Source organism: Cherax quadricarinatus, chromosome 20 (genome assembly GCF_038502225.1).
Source record: "Cherax quadricarinatus isolate ZL_2023a chromosome 20, ASM3850222v1, whole genome shotgun sequence".
Lineage (NCBI taxonomy): Eukaryota > Metazoa > Arthropoda > Malacostraca > Decapoda > Parastacidae > Cherax > Cherax quadricarinatus.
The window spans coordinates 24,673,384-24,694,726 of NC_091311.1; the positions used below are offsets into that span (position 1 = coordinate 24,673,384).

Genomic DNA, 21,343 nt, shown 5'->3' on the forward strand with positions numbered 1-21,343 from the left:
TGAGGATTATTGTTAACTTTGTCTTAGTATATAAAGTTGTAAAGTAAACCTATTATAAGTAAGTAATAAAGTTAAACCAAATAACAATAAACATCAAAAACTAATATACAGTATTAGAAAAGAAGAAATATATAGCTAAGTGTGTGGAAACCCAAAAGTATTTTGACAAGTATGCTTCAGGACAAAAGTCACTCAGTAGCCCAGATCGACCTGTCCAGTACGCGTCACTCACTTCCTGAGGCTGCCTCTATTTCACACTGTCAGTTTATCTGTGAGCATCAGCCGAGGTAGACATAAGCTGGTATGTATGTGTACTGCCCTGTGCACTATATAGTTAGTATTTACCCACTGTTACTGTGAATTTGTAGCTATTATTAATTTTATATATAATGTATGTGTGGTTCTTACGTTTTCAATGGTTTTGCTAGGATTAGCAGAGTATGCGAGGCTGTATACGTTCACGTTTAGCCATATATATCAATAATAACAACATTTTGTGAAAGGGGTAACATGCTTTATGTGGCATGTTAAATTGGGTAACAAGCTGAAAAAGTTTGGGAACCACTGGTCTAGAGCGTCACTTGGGGACTTTATCAGCCTTCCCTGACGTGGCTTCACGTGGAACCTCACGTCCCAAACATTTGAAGAAAATAAAAAATTTTGTCTGACTCGGAAATTTAGCCATTATGCAAAATGGACATAGTTTTAATTCGATCTTCAGATGGAGTTCAGATTTTTCTGGAAGTAACTGACAAACTAACATATATGGCAAGTTTTCATGAAACCTATATTAAATAAATACGTTTCATTACTCTGTACAAAAAAAAAAAAATACCTCACAGGCAAGGATGGAAGTTTTAAAAATTTTCAGAACTCTGTAAACAAAAGATAATTCAATTGTCTATTGAATAAAACAAGTCAAACTCCCCTGCATGATGATGCGTCACACGTCGCATGTTCAAACAATCTCACCAGTTGACCAATACGAGTAAAACACTCCCAAAAGCATACATATAAAAATACCCGACATCATTTAAGTAAATATAACATCGTCTGGGATAATTGAAAACCGAAATCTAAAAATTTTTTAGGTAGGTTCCAGAGGACACATCAGTGACTGCTTTATACCCCAACAAATTCAATAAGATCGATCAATGCCTCAGGCTGATATTTCTGTATTTTTTTCCGTTGCTGTCATTATAATATGCTCTAACAAATTAAAATAATGTATTCCTTAAAATATTCATATTATCATTCTTGCTATTTTGTACTGAATCCCTTACTCGAGTGCCAGTCTGCATCATCAGCAATACCTGAGTACCAGTCTGCATCACCAGCAATACCTGAGTGCCAGTCTGCATCACCAGCAATACCTGAGTACCAGTCTGCATCACCAGCAATACCTGAGTACCAGTCTGCATCACCAGCAATACCTGAGTACCAGTCTGCATCACCAGCAATACCTGAGTACCAGTCTGCATCATCAGTAATACCTGAGTACCAGTCTGCATCATCAGTAATACCTGAGTACCAGTCTGCATCATCAGTAATACCTGAGTACCAGTCTGCATCACCAGCAATACCTGAGTACCAGTCTGCATCACCAGCAATACCTGAGTACCAGTCTGCATCACCAGCAATACCTGAGTACCAGTCTGCATCACCAGCAATACCTGAGTAATAGTCTGCATCACCAGCAATACCTGAGTACCAGTCTGCATCATCAGTAATACCTGAGTACCAGTCTGCATCACCAGCAATACCTGAGTACCAGTCTGCATCACCAGCAATACCTGAGTACCAGTCTGCATCACCAGCAATACCTGAGTACCAGTCTGCATCACCAGCAATACCTGAGTAATAGTCTGCATCACCAGCAATACCTGAGTACCAGTCTGCATCACCAACAATACGTGAGTAACTATGTTGTCGGCAATAACAGCTAAGTGCACTTGAAGTGAGAGAAGGTTGTACTAGTAAGGTTGGAGTCATAAAAGGCAACCACTGACCTTCTTGAAGACCACCAGGTAGGACGCCCAGTTACTTTTGACCTCTGGTTGAGTCTCCAGGACTTCCTTCTTCTCCGAATCGCTCTTCATCTCTGCGTAATATGTCTGAAAGCCACATCAGGCATTTTTTTTAGGAATTCATATAATAATAATAATAATAATAATAATAATAATAATAATAATAATAATAATAATAATAATAATAATAATAATAATGATAATAATAATAATAATAGCTGAAACTGATAAAAAAGCACTATGATAACATGGAACCGTTTACCGAGGTGGTGACCTGACTATGTCGGGTCAGGAGGGCGATGTGTGCTGAGGAGCACGGCAGTCAGGGGTCCCACCAACTGCAAACTTCCCTGGTTCTGAGTGATGGTGTCTATAGTGTGAATGAGAGCTGATTCCTGTTTTGTTCTCAGATACTCACCCCGGACCAATCCATGTGGTGTAAAGCCGTATTACAATGTAAAACACAGCTTTGTTGATGTACTGCAGTTGGTACACATGTATGGACTAATCCCTAATCGTCTAACACATGAACGCTATGTTACAACTGCTTCAGATAGGAAGGGCATCTGTCTCGAGCTCAGCAGACGGAGGATCAAGCCTGCACCACGTCTTGCGCAAAATAACACACATGGGTTTAGCGCTTAACATGAATTAAACTACAAGGAATAGTGTAGATGTCTGCATTCCCTTTGGAACTAACGTTAACCCATTTAAACTTAGTAATATGTTTATCAGAGGTGATGACAGTGTTGAGGATGTAATTGACTTTCTTATGTAATCTCGGGTACTGGGGAAAAAATATTATCATTATTATTATTAATCATAGAGGAGCGCTAAACCCGTAGGGATTATACATCGCCTGTGGTGGGGGGGATCGAAGGCATTCAGGCTCAGTTATAGAGGAACTGGAGCACACATCCAATTCCCTAGATCAAGAGCCCCTCACCGCTATCAAGGAACCTCCCTAGAGGGGTATGTCTGTCTGGAGATTATCTGGAAAGGGTTTCGGGGGTCAACGCCCCCGCAGCCCGGTCTGAAGCCAGGCCTTGTGGTATATCAGTGCCTGATCAGCCAGGCTGTTACTGCTTGCGTCACGCAACCCGACTTGCTAACCACAGCCCAGCTGGTCAGGTACTGACTTTAGGTGCCTGTTCAACGCCTTCTTGAAGGCAGCCAGGGGTCTATTGGTAATCCTTCTTATGTATGCTGGGAGACAGTTAAACAGTCTTGGGCCTCTGACATTTATGTTTTTTTTTAGTGTACTCGTGGCGCCCCTGCTTTTCATTGGGGGAATGTTGCATCTCCTGCCGAGCCTTTTCCTTTTGCAGGGAGTGATTTTCGCGTGCAAGTTTGGTACTAATCCCTCTAGGATTTTCCAAGTGTATATTATCATGTATTTTTCTCGCCTGAGTTCCAGGGAATACAAATTATGGGACTTCAGCCATTCCCAGTAATTTACGTAGGTACTTTATCGTATTTATGTGTGTCGTGAAAGATCTCTGTACATTCTCCAGGTCAGCAATTTCGCCTGCCTTGAAGGAGACAGCGTACAGCAGTATTCCACCCTAGAGAGAGCAAGCGATTTGAAGAGAATCATCATGGGTTTGGCGTTCCAAGTTTTGAAGGTTCTCATAATCCATCTTATCATTTTTCTAGCAGATGAGATAGTTACTCTGTTGTGGTTTTTGAAGGTGAAATCCTCTGACATTATCACTTCCAGGTCTTTCACATTATTCTCTGTGCTTTCCTTCTGTAATTTCGTATAAAAGTGGCAGGAAAATGTAAACTGCTGAATATCTCCGTGATTTTAAGAACTCGTTTTTTCAATAAATCGGGGCATTAGATTCTAAGAGCCCTTAGAATGAAACCCAACGGAACACCTTCTTTGGTTCTAGCGTAAGAGTGAGACCAGAAATGAATGAGACCATACTGATTTCTGGGGTTCATAATTATCAATAATTTAAAAGGAGTTGTTGGTATGTTATAGAGTATAAGGATACGAGATGTGTATGTATGGTCACCCTGAAAACCACAAGACAAGGGTCTCCCTCAGACCCATCACCACAGGTGCAGCGTTCTGGCAAAAAGTCACTTTCTATTTTGTTTGGTACTCTTAGAAGTGCACACTTCTGGCGCCCCAGTTCTTGCAGTCAGGTTCAGGATAATGATCACACTAGACAAGGAAGATACACGCTGCTGAATTTGTCAGGTTTATTAAATAAATTGGTACCAGTGAAGTAACTGGACAATGTCAATTTGCTCTTATTATTGAAGAAATGAAAAAAGATTGAAACAACTTTTATCAGATAATTTACGAGTGTCTTACTGAAACAACTTCAATAATAACTTACGAATGCAATATCGGAGCTGCTTCAGATTTAAAATGCTGCTTCTTTTTCTCCTAGATACTGTTCTCTGTGAGATTAGAGAATGTCTCCTCTGATTTATTTTAAACCTTCAAAACGGGTATCTCGTAGTGGCAGGTCTGAATTAGTTTTTGGCTACGTAGGTTCCAATCTGCCATTTTTGACTAAGCAACTGTGACATAAGTTTCCATATAATAACTTGTGAATGTATCTCCTGATTCGCTTCAAATCTTCAATGCTGATATTTAATTGCATTAAAAACTTATGCCGCACAATGTACGTTTTTTTTTTAACTTGCACTAAGCTAGAGGGAGAAAACTACTAGAGCCAATTATAACAAAGGACAAGTGCTTTGGGTTTCACATTAACCTCATGGGGACGAAATTAACCTATAGAGGTGATACAGATCCTAGTGAACGGAAGAACAACAGGCTTAATTCTAGGCAAAAATAGGTTCGGTGTTCTAAACTTACCATTTTAGTGAGAAAAATATATTCTATAATGGAAAAGACTAAGAAGACGTCGGCGATGGCGAAGAAGATGAGTCCACTGGTGACTGGTTCGTCTCCCAGCAGGAGGGAGATGATGCGGGCCAGGGAGGAGAACACCCCAGCGATGGCCTGGCCGGAGTACATGCTGTTGATGCATGTGGATGGGAAGATCCCAGACAGACCGTAGATCGACCCCTGTGTCACAGCTGCGCAAACTGTCAGTTGAGTGTATGAGACGGAATTAGTGTCAGAGTTACCGTTTGTAACATGTATTAGTGACAGCTACTAGAGTTACTGTTAGTAACTTGTATTAGTGACAACTACAGTAATTATTAGTCCTTACAACTAGCTATTATTCATGTCTCGCTTGTACGGCTGCTATAAATATTTCTCTTGTTCGCTTCACGATTGTTCTTTTTGCTTTAGTGTTTTTGTGGCAAAGAATTACTTAAGAGCGAATGATTGTATTAATACAATAATATAATAATACCAGTGAAAAAATACGCGAATGTTATTAGTGTGCTCAAACACACACGTATCTGGTAGCGACCAATGAAGAAGCGGAGCCAAGAGCTATCATTCGACCCCTGTAACCACAGTTAGCTGAATACAATTGAGCACACACACACACCCACACACACACACACACACACACACACAACACACACACACAACACACACAACACACACGTGCGTACATAGTCTATTAGCATACTCAGGTGTCTCATTTCCTTGAGTTCTCACTGTTATTGTATCATATACGTAAAAAATTCTAATCAGTTATCTCTGTTCATTTTAACATGTATGGGCATGTTGTCAATGACTATTTCAAAGTACATTAGAGTTAAGGTTATATCATGAATATGGCATATAATGAAATGTTTTGAGGCTCGGTCATGAAGAGTTCATTTAGACTGTTGAACTTTAGTTTGATTAATTATTCATTAAACACAGTCATACTGAAACTTCAGCATCTCACTCATTTATTTGCCGTCGTTTGTGTATCATTTTGTTTAAGCAATGGCCCGATACTGGATGTGGTGTTTGTTTTCGACATATGAAAAGAAATGTTTTGGATTTTTTTTCAATTTTATTAATTGCTTTTATCTACTTTTGTTTCTTCTGGATCCTGTATGAATCATTTGAGTTAATTTCAGTATTTTCTACATCGTTAGTCTGTGTTTCCTTCCGCATTTCAGATAATTTAGCCATCTTTAGAAGCTCAGTGATTCTTTGCTTTCGCCTGTATAGGGAGCATCTCTCTCTTTCTAGTTTACCTCTTCTATTCTTTTTCCTAAGGGGAATATGCTTAGAACATACTTCAGCTGCCAAGACACTGGTTCGGATCCTTGTTAATTTTTTTCTCGAGGCACCTGCCTGGAGACAAATGCCTGGAGGTAGAATCAGTTCCATAATGAAGAACACTTTCCAAAGGAGAAGGGTGTGACGGAGATGATGCAGCCGAGCGTTTTGACCACTGATCTTAAATTACCATCATTACGATATTTTCCCAGCATGTTGCATTAAGGACTTGATTTATTTGATCCCAGTCGATGTTCTTATTGTTAAAGCTGAATTTGGTGAGGACATCCTAGTAACTGTATGCATTTTGTTTGTCAGGATCCCTGTGTATACACGTCTGAATTTCGATTAGGTTGTCATCTGAATCAACTGTCTTTGATACTGTTATATTTCTTACCATGTCATCATTATTCGTGAAAATAAAGTCAGCTGTGTTTTCCAGTTTTGTTGGCTTCACTATCTGCTTCCCTAGGATGAGTTTATTGCAGGGACTTAGCAGTTCATGTGTGTGTGACGTCATTTGATCTGCCATCAAGGATTATCTTTGCTATAACATTATTTGTTACATTCTTCCATTTTGCATGTCATAAATTAAAAATCACTAAGCAGAAAGATATTTGGGGCTGGGGTTAGAAGGTTTTCCAGACGGTAATCAATTTTCAATAACTGTTTTTTGAGTTGTTGAAAAGTTGCATTGGTAGATTATATACAATCATAATTACTAGGTTTTGGTTCTCAGTGTTCTTCTTTGGTTCTCAAACTTTAACTACATCATTCGTGGTGTTTAGTAACTGTGAATAAGTGCCTCCTTGACATACAGGCCAACCAACCCCCCCCTTGTTGCCTGTTCTTTTGGTCATATCTAATAAGTGGTACCCTGTTATAAATATTTGGTTGTCAAAGTGGTCTTTTGTGTTAGTCTCTGTGAATGCCACAAACTTCGCATTTGATTCCACAAAAAGTCCACTAATGAAACGTATTTTGTTGATGGTGGATAGCTTAAGGCCACGTATGATCACAAGTGCAAATGAGGATGTACTGTTTATATGCTGGGGGGATTTATTTGTTGGCATTAGTATCTTGTTAGATTGGAGGCTGTGCCTCCAGTCTAACAAGACTCTAAGGTAATATATAACAGATATATAGTTCTATCTGTCATAAACACAAACAAGAGCCTCTCTAAATCCTAAGCCAAAGCCACCATTAGGGTTGCTAACATATCATGCAACACCAATGCTTGTACTATATACCAAAACACGGAAAAACAACCGATGAACTTCCCCAATACCAAACTTGTTATCAAGGAAACAGACAGACGTAACTGGCTGAGCTTAGAATCTGCTCTGATCTCCACCACTAACATCCTCACACAGAAATCAGGATTACTCTTAATTTTAGAAACCCTGACCTGACTTATTCTTAACGGACATGATACTGCTATTAGAGTGCTTGGAGGAGCAGCAGTTACTGGTGGGCGAAATGTCTTCTCACTGTAATGTTTTATTATGTCTTATTCATGTGTGGAGGGTAACCAGGTTTTATCCCATGAAGCGGAGAGATGCTCCAGTTCCTGGGATCAAGACACTTTCTAATGGGATTGAAAGGTTGAGAGCTCGAACCCTTTGTTCAAATTATTATTATTATTATTATTATTATTATTATTATTATTATTATTATTATTATTATTATTATTATTATTATAATTATTATTATTATTATTATTATTATTATTATTATTATTATTATTATTATTATTATTATTATTATTATTATTATTATTATTACTATTATTGTTATTATTATGCTAGAGAAGCGCTAAATTTCTATGGATAGTGCAGTATTAGATGAAGCGGTGCTACTGGTTACATTGCTTCACTCGTTTACAACTCAAATGTCAAACATGTTCTTGTCTAAATGTTTCCTAAATCTGAATTTATAAACTTGAATACATGTTTTCACTTAGATATCATTATCACCATATATCTCTTTTATTTATACTTGTTCTCCACTTGTATACCTCAGTCATCTCAACTTTCATTCTACGCACATTCAGAGAATGCTAAATAAATAATCTCGGTCTATCTTAACAAGAAAAATCCCTTGTATAATGGATTAACTCTGGTATCCTTCTCACTATATACTCTAATACATTGACAAACATGCGTAGAATAGAGAGATCAGAACTGAGCCATATGATCTAAATGAGGCCTTAAAAAATGATCCTGGAGAGGGTCTCGGGGGTCAACGCCCCCGCGGCCCGGTGTGTGACCAGGCCTCATGGTGGATCAGGGCTTGATCAACCAGGCTGTTACTGTTGATTACTTTAGGGAACTGTTGGCCGCACGCAACCTGACATACGAACCACAGCCCGGCTGGTCAGGTACTGACTTTAGGTGCCTGTCCAGCGCCTTCTTGAAGACAGCCAGGGGTCTATTATGTATGCTGGGAGGCAGTTGAATAGTCTTGGGACCCTGACACTTATTGTGTTGTCTCTTATCGTGCTAGTGGCGCCCCTGTTTTTCATCGGGAGGATGTTGCATCGTCTGACGAGTCTTTTGCTTTCATAGGGGATGATTTTCGAGTGCAAGTTTGGCACTAATCCCTCTAGGATTTTCCAAGCACATATAATAATGTATCTCTCCCGCCTGCGTTCTAGAGAGTACAGGTTGAGTAACTTCAAGCGTTCCCAGTAATTGAGGTGTTTTATCGCAGTTATGTGTGCCGTGAAGGTTCTCTGTACATTTTCTAGGTCAGCAATTTCACCTGCCTTCAAAGGTGCTGTTAATGTGCAGCAATATTCCAGCCTAGATAGAACAAGCGACCTGAATAATGTCATCATGGGCTTGACATCCCTAGTTTTGAAGGTTCTCATTATTCATTCTGTCATTTTTCTAACATGCGACTGATACAATGTTCTGGTCTTTGAAAGTGAGATCCTCTGATATTATCACTCCCAGGTTTTTTACATTAGTTTTTCGCTCTATTGTGTGGTTGGAATGTTTTATACTCCGATATAATTTTAATTTCGTCACGCTTTCCATATAGGAGTAATTGAAATTTCTCACCATTGAACTTCATATTGTTTTCTGCGACCCATTTAAAGATTTGGTTGATGTCCGCCTGGAGTCTTGCAGTGTCTTCAGTGGAGGACACTGTCATGCTAATTCGGGTGTCATCTGTAAAGGAAGATACAGTGTTGTGGCTTACATCCCTGTCTAAGTCAGAAATGAGGATGAAGAACAAGATGGGAGCGACTACTGTGCCTTGTGGAAAAGAGCTTTTCACCATAGCTGCTTCAGACTTTACTCTGTTTACTACTACTCTTTGTGTTCTATCTGTTAGGAAATTATAGATCCATTTACCAACTTTTCCTGTTAGTCCTTTGTCATGCATTTTGTGCGCTATTACACCATGGTCACACTTGTCAAAGGCTCTTGCAAAGTCTTTTGCATCTACAGTTTGTCTTCCAGAGCATCCAGGACATTGTCATTGTGGTCTAGTAGTTTGGATAGGCAGGAGCGACCGACCTGCTCTAAACCCATGTTGGCCTGGATTGTGTAACTGATGGGTATCTAGATGAGGGCGATCTTGCTTCTTACAACCCTTTCAAAGATTTTTACGACATGGGATGTTAGCGTTATTGGTCAGTAGTTCTTTGCTATTTCTTTACTGCCACCTTTGTGGAGTGGAGCTGTCTGTTGTTTTCAGCAGGTGTGGGACGACCCCTGTGTCCACCCTCCCTCTCCATAGGATGTTAAAAGCGCATTATAGGGGTTTCTTGCAGTTCTTGATGAACACGGAGTTCCATGAGTCTCAGTCTGGGGGCAGAGTGCATGGGCATGTTATTTGTCGCCTTTTCTAAGTCATTTGGCGTCAGAATAATATCAGATAGGTTTGAGTCTACCAAATTCTGTGTCTCGCTCATAAAAAAATTATTTAGATCTTCGACTCTCAGTCTGGTTAGGTTAGCGGCTAGCTAAAAACCGAGTCACATTGGGACTTGAGTAGCTCACTCATTTTCTTGTTGTCATCTGTGTAGGATACGTCTCGTCTAATTAGGTGCCCAATACTGACTGTTCTCGACTTAGATTTGGCATGAGAAAAGAAATATTTTGGGTTTCTTTCAATTTCATGAATGGCTTACTTTAACTTAAGTTCGATGTTTGCTGTTTCACTGACCAGTGCCTCCCTTCGTATTAGATATATTGGCCTCTTTTAGCTGCTCTGTTATTCTTTGCCTTCGCCTGTATAGAGAGCACCTATCTCTTTCTAGTTTTCAGCTTCTCTCTCTTTTCCTTGAGCATACTTCGAGAGCCATAAAGTTAATTTGTTCTATACATAGGTTTGGATCCGTGTTGCTTAGGCTATCTTCCCAGTTTATATCATTTAGGACCTGGTTTACTTTGTCCCACCTTATGTTTTAGTTATTGAAGTTGAATTTGGTGAAAACTTCCTCGTGTGTGATCACATGTCTGAACCTCTATTATGTTGTGATCTGAGTATATTGTTTTTGATAGGGTAATACGTTGTATCAGATCATCATTGTTAGTGAAGATGAGATCCAGTGTATTCTCCAGTCTTGTTATCTCTATTATTTGCTGGTTTAAGGTGAAGTTGGTGCAGAGATTTAAAAGCTCGTGTGTGTGAGTTTTCATCTGAGCTGCCTCCTGGGGTTATCTCTGTTACAGCATTATTTGCTATATTCCTCCATTTTAGGTGCCTTAGGTTGAAATCCTCCAGGAGCAAGATGTTTGGGACAGGATCTGGAAGATTTTCCCGACAATGATCAGTTTTTAAAAGCTGTTCTGGAATTGTTAGGAAGTTGCATCTGGAGGCTTGTATACAACCACAATGACCAGGTTTTGCGTCTCGATCTATACTGCCAAAACTTCAACAACTTCATTTGAGGCGTTTAGTAGTTCCGAGCTTATCAGTGACTTTGTGACGTACAGGTTAACCCACCCCCCGCCCTTTTAATTGTTCACTCTGTCACATCTGTCTTAGGTGGTGTGCATGACAATGTCAGTTACAGCATTGTCTTTCCTGAACTGAAGAGTGACACATTTCATGGTGGAAAAGCTTACAGGAAGGAAGGCTGCGTTTTCCTGTTGTCATATTGGCACGGCATTTTCTGGAGTGGTCAAAGTTGCACGTCCCATCTGTTTTTCCAGATATTCCATGACTGCAGATACCTAATGCACAGAATTTACATAGGTCTGACTTCTGTTTGCCTTGGTGTTTCGTGACTGCATTCCCTACTGGTGCGTGTTTTTCTGTCTCTTTACTATCTTCAGCACTTGTACTAACAATGGTGCCTTCACCAGTATTTTCTGGTATTTTATCTTCACTATTCCTTGGGGCATCCCCTTATTTACTATCTCCAGTGGTATTGCTAGTTTGTAACTTTGGGTTTTACATGTCCTTGTCTACACGTGTTTCCCCAATAGATCTCCTGTCTCCCTCAGGACCACCAGCTTTCATTTCTGTATTCTTACAAATAGTGTCTACCAGGACAACATCTGCAGCATCGGCGATAGCACTATCTGGCCCAATCCTTTTATTTTCCCATCTGTTATAGAATGCTGTCAGTTTTTCTATGAAGGCCGTTTTGATGTTTCCGTCTTTTAATACCAATGTGATTTTTTTTCCACAATTGGTTCTTATGTGGTCATACCCAAAAACACTTCCATGGTTTAATATCTCTTGTAGATGATTCCTAAATATCTGCACAAGATGTGTGGGCCCATTTCCCACAGAAGTTGCACGTAATCCATGCAGTAGCCCGTTTGTTGCTGCTGTTGCAAGCTATGCAGTTTCATGATGTTATTTTTTTATTGTTATGCTGTATATTCTACTAATAGCCTCCTTAATGTGTAAATCTGTCAATTTGTATGTGTATCTATTTGTATTTATATGTGTATGTGTATATAACCCTCTTACCGCTGCTAGCAGTAACTGTTTGGGTGTTTGATAAGGGCGCCTAAAAACCCCATTAGATAATGAATCCGGTCAGAGGATACCTTATTTTTCAACGAATCTGGTTGGATGTTAAGGGTACCTAGAGTCTCTGTCAGCTTTTGAATCCGGTCATTAGTTCACTTATTTTTTGAACGAATCTGGTCGGTGATTTTGGACTAGCTCATGAAAGGACTACTGGAATATTATTTAAGAGTAATATGTGTTCAGCTTAATACAAAAAGTATAACTTGCTTATTTGAGAAACTGGTGACTTCCGGCAGCTCCTTCTATGACGAAATACCTGAGATGGTATTTCTATCACTGTATTTTAAAATTCCTCACTTTGTTTCTAACTCAGGAACATTAATTTTTTAATGATATCACTGATTAGCTAAGGTATGCGACTGGGGTAGAGAGTTATATTTCGGTGTCTGCCAACTATAAAACAATACATTCGTAACTCCACTCCTCTTATTTCCACAAGTTCAACAAACGACCCTGTAATATCTTATAAATACTTAAACAGTTCTCCTCTTCGCTAGGGTAGAGGTCCACTGTAGAAGTATTTTGTTTTATATACTGGTATAAATACTGTAGCTGGATATACATAGTTTCTGTAATTATTTATAGTTTCATTATCCCATAACAAACTTTCCTCCTGGTATACTTAAACAGTTCTACTAGGCTGGCTAGGTAAAAGGTTCTCCTGGTAGGCTGGCTAGGTAAAAGGTTCTCCTGGTAGGCTGGCTAGGTAAAAGGTTCTCCTGGTAGGCTGGCTAGGTAAAAGGTTCTCCTGGTAGGCTGGCTAGGTAAAAGTTCTCCTGGTAGGCTGGCTAGGTAAAAGGTTCTCCTGGTAGGCTGGCTAGGTAAAAGGTTCTCCTGGTAGGCTGGCTAGGTAAAAGGTTCTCCTGGTAGGCTGGCTAGGTAAAAGGTTCTCCTGGTAGGCTGGCTAGGTAAAAGGTTCTCCTGGTAGGCTGGCTAGGTAAAAGGTTCTCCTGGTAGGCTGGCTAGGGTAAAGGTTCTCCTGGTAGGCAGGCTAGGTAAAAGGTTCTCCTGGTAGGCTGGCTAGGGTAAAGGTTCTCCTAGTAGGCTGGCTAGGGTAAAGGTTCTCCTGGTAGGCTGGCTAGAGTAAAGGTTCTCCTGGTAGGCTGGCTAAGGTAAAGGTTCTCCTGGTAGGCTGGCAAGGGTAAAGCTTCTCCTGGTAGGCTGGCTAGGTAAAAGGTTCTCCTGGTAGGCTGTCTAGGGTAAAGGTTCTCCTGGTAGGCTGGCTAGGGTAAAGCTTCTCCTGGTAGGCTGGCTAGGTAAAAGGTTCTCCTGGTAGGCTGGCTAGGGTAAAAGTTCTCCTGGTAGGCTGCCTAAGATAAAGGTTCTCCTGGTAGGCAGGCTAGGGTAAAGGTTCTACTGGTAGGCTGCCTAAGATAAAGGTTCTCCTGGTAGGCTGGCTAGGGTAAAGCTTCTCCTGGTAGGCTGGCTAGGTAAAAGGTTCTCCTGGTAGGCTGGCTAGGGTAAAAGTTCTCCTGGTAGACTGGCAAGGGTAAAGCTTCTCCTGGTAGGCTGGCTAGGTAAAAGGTTCTCCTGGTAGGCTGTCTAGGCTAAAGGTTCTCCTGATAGGCTCGCTAGGTTAAAGGTTTTCCTGGTAGGCTGGCTAGGGTAAAGTATCTCCTGGTAGGCTGGCTAGGGCAAAGGTTCTCCTGGTAGGCTGGCTAGGTTAAAGGTTTTCCTGCTAGGCTTGCTAGGGTAAAGCATCTCCTGGTAGGCTGGCTAGGGTAAAGGCTCTCCTAGTAGGATGGCTAGGTAAAAGGTTCTCCTGGTAGGCTGGCTAGGGTAAAGTATCTCCTGGTAGGCTGGCTAGGGTAAAGGTTCTCCTGGTAGGCTGGCTATGGTAAAGGTTCTCCTGGTAGGCTGCCTAGGGTAAAGGTTCTCCTGGTAGTCTGGCTAGGGGGGTAAAGGTTCTCCTGGTAGGCTGCCTAGGGTAAAGGTTCTCCTGGTAGGCTGGCTAGGTTAAAGGTTTTCCTGGTAGGCTTGCTAGGGTAAAGTATCTCCTGGTAGGCTGGCTAGGGTAAAGGTTCTCCTGATAGGCTAGCTAGGGTAAAGGTTCTCCTGGTAGGCTGGCTAGGGTAAAGGTTCTCCTGGTAGGCTGGCTAGGGTAAAGGTTCTCCTGGTAGGCTGGCTAGGGTAAAGGTTCTCCTGGTAGGCTGGCTAGGGTAAAGGTTCTCCTGGTAGGCTGGCTAGGGTAAAGGTTCTCCTGGTAGGCTGGCTAGGGTAAAGGTTGTCCTGGTAGGCTGGCTAGGGTAAAGGTTCTCCTGGAATGCTGCATACGATAAAAGTTCTCCTGGTAGGCAGGCTAGGATAAAGGTTCTCCTGGTAGGCTGGCTAGGGTAAAGGTTCTCCTGGTAGGCTGGCTAGGGTAAAGGTTGTCCTGGTAGGCTGGCTAGGGTAAAGGTTCTCCTGGTAGGCTGGCTAGGGTAAAGGTTCTCCTGGTAGGCTGGCTAGGGTAAAGGTTGTCCTGGTAGGCTGGCTAGGGTAAAGGTTCTCCTGGTAGGCTGGCTAGGGTAAAGGTTCTCCTGGTAGGCTGGCTAGGGTAAAGATTCTCCTGGTAGGCTGGCTAGGGTAAAGGTTCTCCTGGTAGGCTGGCTAGGGTAAAGGTTCTCCTGGTAGGCTGGCTAGGGTAAAGATTCTCCTGGTAGGATGGCTAGGGTAAAGGTTCTCCTGGTAGGCTGCCTAGGGTAAAGGTTCTCCTGGTAGGCTGGCTAGGGTAAAGGTTCTCCTGGTAGGCTGGCTAGGGTAAAGGTTCTCCTGGTAGGCTGCCTAAGGTAAAGGTTCTCCTGGTAGGCTGGCTAGGGTAAAGGTTCTCCTGGTAGGCTGCCTAATTTAAAAGTTCTCCTGGTAGGCAGGCTAGGGTAAAGGTTCTCCTGGTAGGCTCCCTAGGGTAAAGGTTCTCCTGGTAGGCTGGCTAGGGTAAAGGTTGTCCTGGTAGGCTGGCTAGGGTAAAGGTTCTCCTGGTAGGCTGGCTAGGGTAATGGTTCTCCTGGTAGGCTGGCTAGGGTAAAGGTTGTCCTGGTAGGCTGGCTAGGGTAAAGGTTGTCCTGGTAGGCTGGCTAGGGTAAAGGTTCTCCTGGTAGGCTGGCTAGGGTAAAGGTTGTCCTGGTAGGCTGGCTAGGGTAAAGGTTGTCCTGGTAGGCTGGCTAGGGTAAAGGTTCTCCTGGTAGGCTGGCTAGGGTAAAGGTTCTCCTGGTAGGCTGGCTAGGGTAAAGATTCTCCTGGTAGGCTGGCTAGGGTAAAGGTTCTCCTGGTAGGCTGGCTAGGGTAAAGATTCTCCTGGTAGGCTGGCTAGGGTAAAGATTCTCCTGGTAGGATGGCTAGGGTAAAGGTTCTCCTGGTAGGCTGCCTAGGGTAAAGGTTCTCCTGGTAGGCTGGCTAGGGTAAAGATTCTCCTGGTAGGCTGGCTAGGGTAAAGGTTCTCCTGGTAGGCTGCCTAGGGTAAAGGTTCTCCTGGTAGGCTGGCTAGGGTAAAGGTTCTCCTGGTAGGCTGGCTAGGGTAAAGGTTCTCCTGGTAGGCTGGCTAGGGTAAAGGTTCTCCTGGTAGGCTGCCTAGGGTAAAGGTTCTCCTGGTAGGCTGGCTAGGGTAAAGATTCTCCTGGTAGGCTGGCTAGGGTAAAGGTTCTCCTTGTAGACTGGCTAATGTAAAGGTTCTCCTGGTAGGCTGGCTAGGGTAAAGATTCTCCTGGTAGGCTGGCTAGGGTAAAGGTTCTCCTGGTAGACTGGCTAGGGTAAAGGTTCTCCTGGTAGGCTGGCTAGGGTAAAGGTTCTCCTGGTAGGCTGGCTAGGGTAAAGGTTCTCCTGGTAGGCTGGCTAGGGTAAAGGTTCTCCTGGTAGACTGGCTAGGGTAAAGATTCTCCTGGTAGGCTGGCTAGGGTAAAGGTTCTCCTGGTAGGCTGGCTAGGGTAAAGGTTCTCCTGGTAGACTGGCTAGGGTAAAGGTTCTCCTGGTAGGCTGGCTAGGGTAAAGATTCTCCTGGTAGGCTGGCTAGGGTAAAGGTTCTCCTGGTAGGCTGGCTAGGTTAAAGGTTCTCCTGGTAGGCTGGCTAGGGTAAAGGTTCTCCTGGTAGGCTGGCTAGGGTAAAGGTTCTCCTGGTAGGCTGGCTAGGGTAAAGGTTCTCCTGGTAGACTGGCTAGGGTAAAGATTCTCCTGGTAGGCTGGCTAGGGTAAAGGTTCTCCTGGTAGACTGGCTAGGGTAAAGGTTCTCCTGGTAGGCTGGCTAGGGTAAAGATTCTCCTGGTAGGCTGGCTAGGGTAAAGGTTCTCCTGGTAGACTGGCTAGGGTAAAGGTTCTCCTGGTAGGCTGGCTAGGGTAAAGATTCTCCTGGTAGGCTGGCTAGGGTAAAGGTTCTCCTGGTAGACTGGCTAGGGTAAAGGTTCTCCTGGTAGGCTGGCTAGGGTAAAGGTTCTCCTGGTAGACTGGCTAGGGTAAAGGTTCTCCTGGTAGACTGGCTAGGGTAAAGGTTCTCCTGGTAGACTGGCTAGGGTAAAGGTTCTCCTGGTAGACTGGCTAGGGTAAAGGTTCTCCTGGTAGACTGGCTAGGGTAAAGATTCTCCTGGTAGGCTGGCTAGGGTAAAGGTTCTCCTGGTAGGCTGGCTAGGGTAAAGGTTCTCCTGGTAGGCTGGCTAGGGTAAAGGTTCTCCTGGTAGGCTGGCTAGGGTAGGCGTCTACTACAAAAGTATTTTGTTTATTATGCTGGTATATATACTGTAGTTTGATATATATACTTTTATAGTTTACAGATTATAAAGAGTTGCAGCATAACTCAGTAATTTTAGTTTCTTATGCTTCTTAATATAAATTTAAGGTGTCAGTTGCCTTATCACGAAACATTTAGTCACGGCTGTCTTGGCTTTAGATTTTCGGACACTAGAACTGGCATCACATTCGGATGATCAAGTTCGACATTATTCATTTGAAAGGTGAAAGTTTTACTTCCTTTTCCATAGATAAGAACTTTGTGCTTGTCCATAATGAACTGGGCGTTTCACTTGTCAAACAACAATATTAAATTTTAAATATCATTCTGAAGTTCTATGGTTCCCTCTTCTTAACTCATTACTCGACCTATTTTTGCATCGTCATTGAACTTAATCATTTCGTTCTTTGTTCCCTTGACAAGGTCATTAATGTAAATTTTGAAGAAAGGTGTCCCAGTATCGGCCTCTAAGGCACACCACTTGTGACTGACCTCCTTTCTAAATTACGCAAGTGATGGACTCACTCTGCTGGGTATTAGTCAGCTATGTGTCGATCCATGAGATAATATTTTATTCAATACCATGTCATGCTATGTTCTTTAGCAGTCGACTACGTAAGACATCATCGAAAGACTTACCGAAATTCAAGTAAATAATATCGTACTCTTTAACATAACCCACCTCCTCAAATACCTTTCTGGAGACAGTCACTAAATCTATTAGGTAAGAATGTCACCACGTGAATCTGTGTTGTGACTCATTAGATAATAGTTATCACTCGGTTTATATATAGAAATCACATTCTCTATCTTTCACATCTACCAGACGGTACCTGATGACAGTTAGGTTAGGTTAGAAACGTGATATCGGGTCACTAAGTTCCTCTTTGAGTTCATTAAGAACCTAACTAGGGCCAGGAGATATATTTTATCTGTGTATTTGCTTGATAACCAAATCTTTAGCGGGTATGAACTTACGTAATTTGTTTACCCAACCTAACTGATGATTCTAATACCGATGTCGCCGACTATTGCCTCGCGTTGTTACATATAGCATGTATATATATATATATATATATATATATATATATATATATATATATATATATATATATATATATATATATATATATATATATATATATATATTACATAATATGGCACATAAGATTTAAGAGATACATTGTTAATATAAAGGTGGCATATACGGTACATGTTGTTACGTGTGTATCACCGATTATAAGGCGAAAATCTCATCCAGCTCCTCAGAGCTGGGGCGTGTGCCCAAAATGCAGCAGGCATTACCCCTTTGAACAGCCGCACTGAGCCGCTGGAACAGAAAACTAGCTGCCCTGGGATCCCTAGTTACCCTGATGAGTCTTTTTCCCAGCTCCTTAAGGAAATTAGATGCACTCTTTCCCCATGAGCCAAGGGTCTCTGAGCCTATGGGAACAAACATATAATGATGGCCAAGTTCTCCATATTTTCTAGACTTTTGGGACTCCCTGAAGCTGGCAGCTGCCCCTCCTTCCTCCTTGGTGTATTGGAGATAGGTATCAGCCAAGGTAGATGCACATGTATAGTCCCACACCACCTACTTCCCATCTGTCCAGGCTTGAAGGGTGATACCATCTGGACGCTATATATATATATATATATATATATATATATATATATATATATATATATATATATATATATATATATATATATATATATATATATATATATATATATATATATATGTATATATATATATATGCAATAAGATCACAGTAAACAGGTGATTTCAGAATATGCAAAACAACCACTCTGAAAGAATAGAGAAATTCCAAGCGCTTTCGTGACTACTCACATTATCAAGGAACTATGATAATATTCCTTGATAATGTGAGTACTCACGAAAGCGCTTGGAATTTCTCTATTCTTTCAGAGTGGTTGTTTTGCATATATATATATATATATATATATATATATATATATATATATATATATATATATATATATATACATATACATATATATATATATATATATATATATATATATACATACATACATATGTGGGTGTGTGTGTACTCACCTATTTGTGGTTGCAGGGGTCGAGTCATAGCTCCTGGCCCCGCCTCTTCACTGGTTGCTACTGGGTTCTCTCTCTCTCTGCTGCATGAGCCTTATCAAACCTCGTCTTAAAACTATGTATGGTTCCCGCCTCCACTACGTCACTTTCTAGGCTATTCCACTGTCTGACAACTCTATGACTGAAGAAATACTTCCTAACATCCCTTTGACTCATCTGACTATTCAACTTCCAACTGTGACCTCTTGTTTCTGTGTCCCCTCCCTGGAACATCCTGTCTCTGTCCACCTTGTCTATTCCGCACAGTATTTTATATATCGTTATCATGTCTCCCTTGACCCTACTGTCCTCCAGTGTCGTCAGTCCTATTTCCCTTGACCTTTCTTCATAAGAGCATAAGAAAGGAGGAACACTGCAGCAGGCCTGTTGGCCCATACTAGGCATGTCCTTTACAATCCATCCCCCTAACAAAACATTTGCCCAACCCAATTTTCAATGCCATCCAAGAAATAAGCTCTGATAACTCTATCCACTCTCATATGCAAGTCCCACTCAAATCCACCCCCTCTCATTCATGTATTTACCCAACTTATATTTGAAACTACCCAAGGTTTTAGCCTCAATAACCCAACTAGGTAGACTGTTTCACTCATCAACTACCCTATTTCCAAACCAATACTTTCCTACATCCCTTCTCCCCTCAAGGAAGGTTCCTTGATGTTGGTGAGGGGCTCTTGATTTAGGGAATTGGATCTGTGCTCCAGTTCCCCGAATTAAGCCTGAATGCCTTCCACATCCCCCCCCCAGGCGCTGTATAATCCTCCGGGTTTAGCGCTTCCCCCTTGATTATAATAATAATAATAATACATCCCTTCTAAATCTACACTTGTCTAATTTGAATTCATTACTGCGGGTTCTCTCTTGGAAGGATATCCTCAAGACCTTATTTATATCCCTTTTATTGATACCCATCTTCCACTTATACACTTCGATCATGTCTCCCCTCATTCTTCGTCTAACAAGTGAATGTAATTTAAGTCTTCAATCTTTCTTCATAAGGAAGATTTCTAATGCTATGTATTAATTTAGTCATTCTACGCTGAATGTTTTCTAACGAATTTATGTCCATTCTGTAATACGGAGACCAGAACTGAGCTGCATAATCTAGGTGAGGCCTTACTAATGATGTATAAAGCTGCAGTATGACCTCTGGACTTCTGTTGCTTACACTTCTTGATATAAATCCCAGTAATCTATTTGCCTTATTACGCACGCTTAGGCACTGCTGTCTTGGTTTAAGGTTGCTGCTCACCATAACCCCCAAATCCTTCTCGCATTCCATACGGCTAAGTTCAACATTGTTAAGCTGGTAGGTGCTAGGGTTATAGACATTTCCGAGCATTAGAACTTTACATTTTTCTACACTGAACTGCATCTGCCACTTTTCTGACAGCGTCTGAATCGATTATCCTACCTATCTTCGTGTCATCAGCAAATTTGCTTATGTCACTAGTAATTCCCTCGTCAAGGTCGTTTATATAAATTATAAACAACAATGGGCCTAAAACTGATCCTAAAACTAACACCATTTATACACACTCTGCTTCTTATTAGTGAGCCCTGACTCGATCCATGACAGCATTTTCCCCCAATGCCATGAGCAGCCACTTTCTTCAACAGTCTCTGATGTGGTACTCTATCAAAAGCCTTACTAAAATCTAAATAAACAATATCGAATTCTTTATCCTGATCAACGGCCTCAAAAGTTTTGCTGATGAAGGTTAATAAATTAGTGAGGCAGGAACGGCCCCTCGTGAAACCATGTTGAGTATCATTAATCAAATTATGCCTATCGAGATGGCTTCTTATATTATCAGTTATAATTGACTCTAGTAATTTGCCTACAATTGAGGTTAGGCTTATTGGGCGGTAATTTGACGGTAACGACTTGTCCCCTGATTTAAAAATAGGAATTACATTAGCCATCTTCCACATGTCAGGCACTACACCTGTTTGAAGAGATAAATTAAAAATATTAGTTAAAGGTTCACCTATCTTATCTCTAACTTTTGTTCTATATACTGGAAAAAGCTTTTTGGGTTAGTTTTCGAATCCCTAGCAACATTAATTTCATAGTCCCGTTTAGCTTTTCTTATTCCCTTTTTAACGACCCTCTTAATGTCAATATACTGATTCATAAGATGACCCTCACCTCTTTTGATACGTCTATAAATTCCTTTCTTCTGTCCTAAAAGATATTTGAGCCTATTATTCATCCATTTGGGGTCATTTCTATTCGATCTAATTTCCTTATATGGGATAAACGTCCTGTGGGCAGCATGTATTGTGTTAAGAAAGCTGTCATACTGATAGCTCTCTTC

General features: G+C 41.4%; 1 protein-coding gene across 1 annotated transcript in view; it reads right to left on the reverse strand.

Moving 5' to 3' along the window:
* LOC128703750 (equilibrative nucleoside transporter 2) overlaps positions 1-21,343 on the reverse strand; it is a 151,634-nt gene that overhangs the window by 41,719 nt on the left and 88,572 nt on the right. The window contains exons 6-7 of the mRNA XM_070086909.1: positions 4,867-5,099; positions 2,010-2,114 (exon numbers count right to left, since the gene is read on the reverse strand). Coding sequence (XP_069943010.1) covers positions 2,010-2,114; positions 4,867-5,099 — 338 coding nt within the window. The remainder of the gene's footprint in view (positions 1-2,009; positions 2,115-4,866; positions 5,100-21,343) is intronic.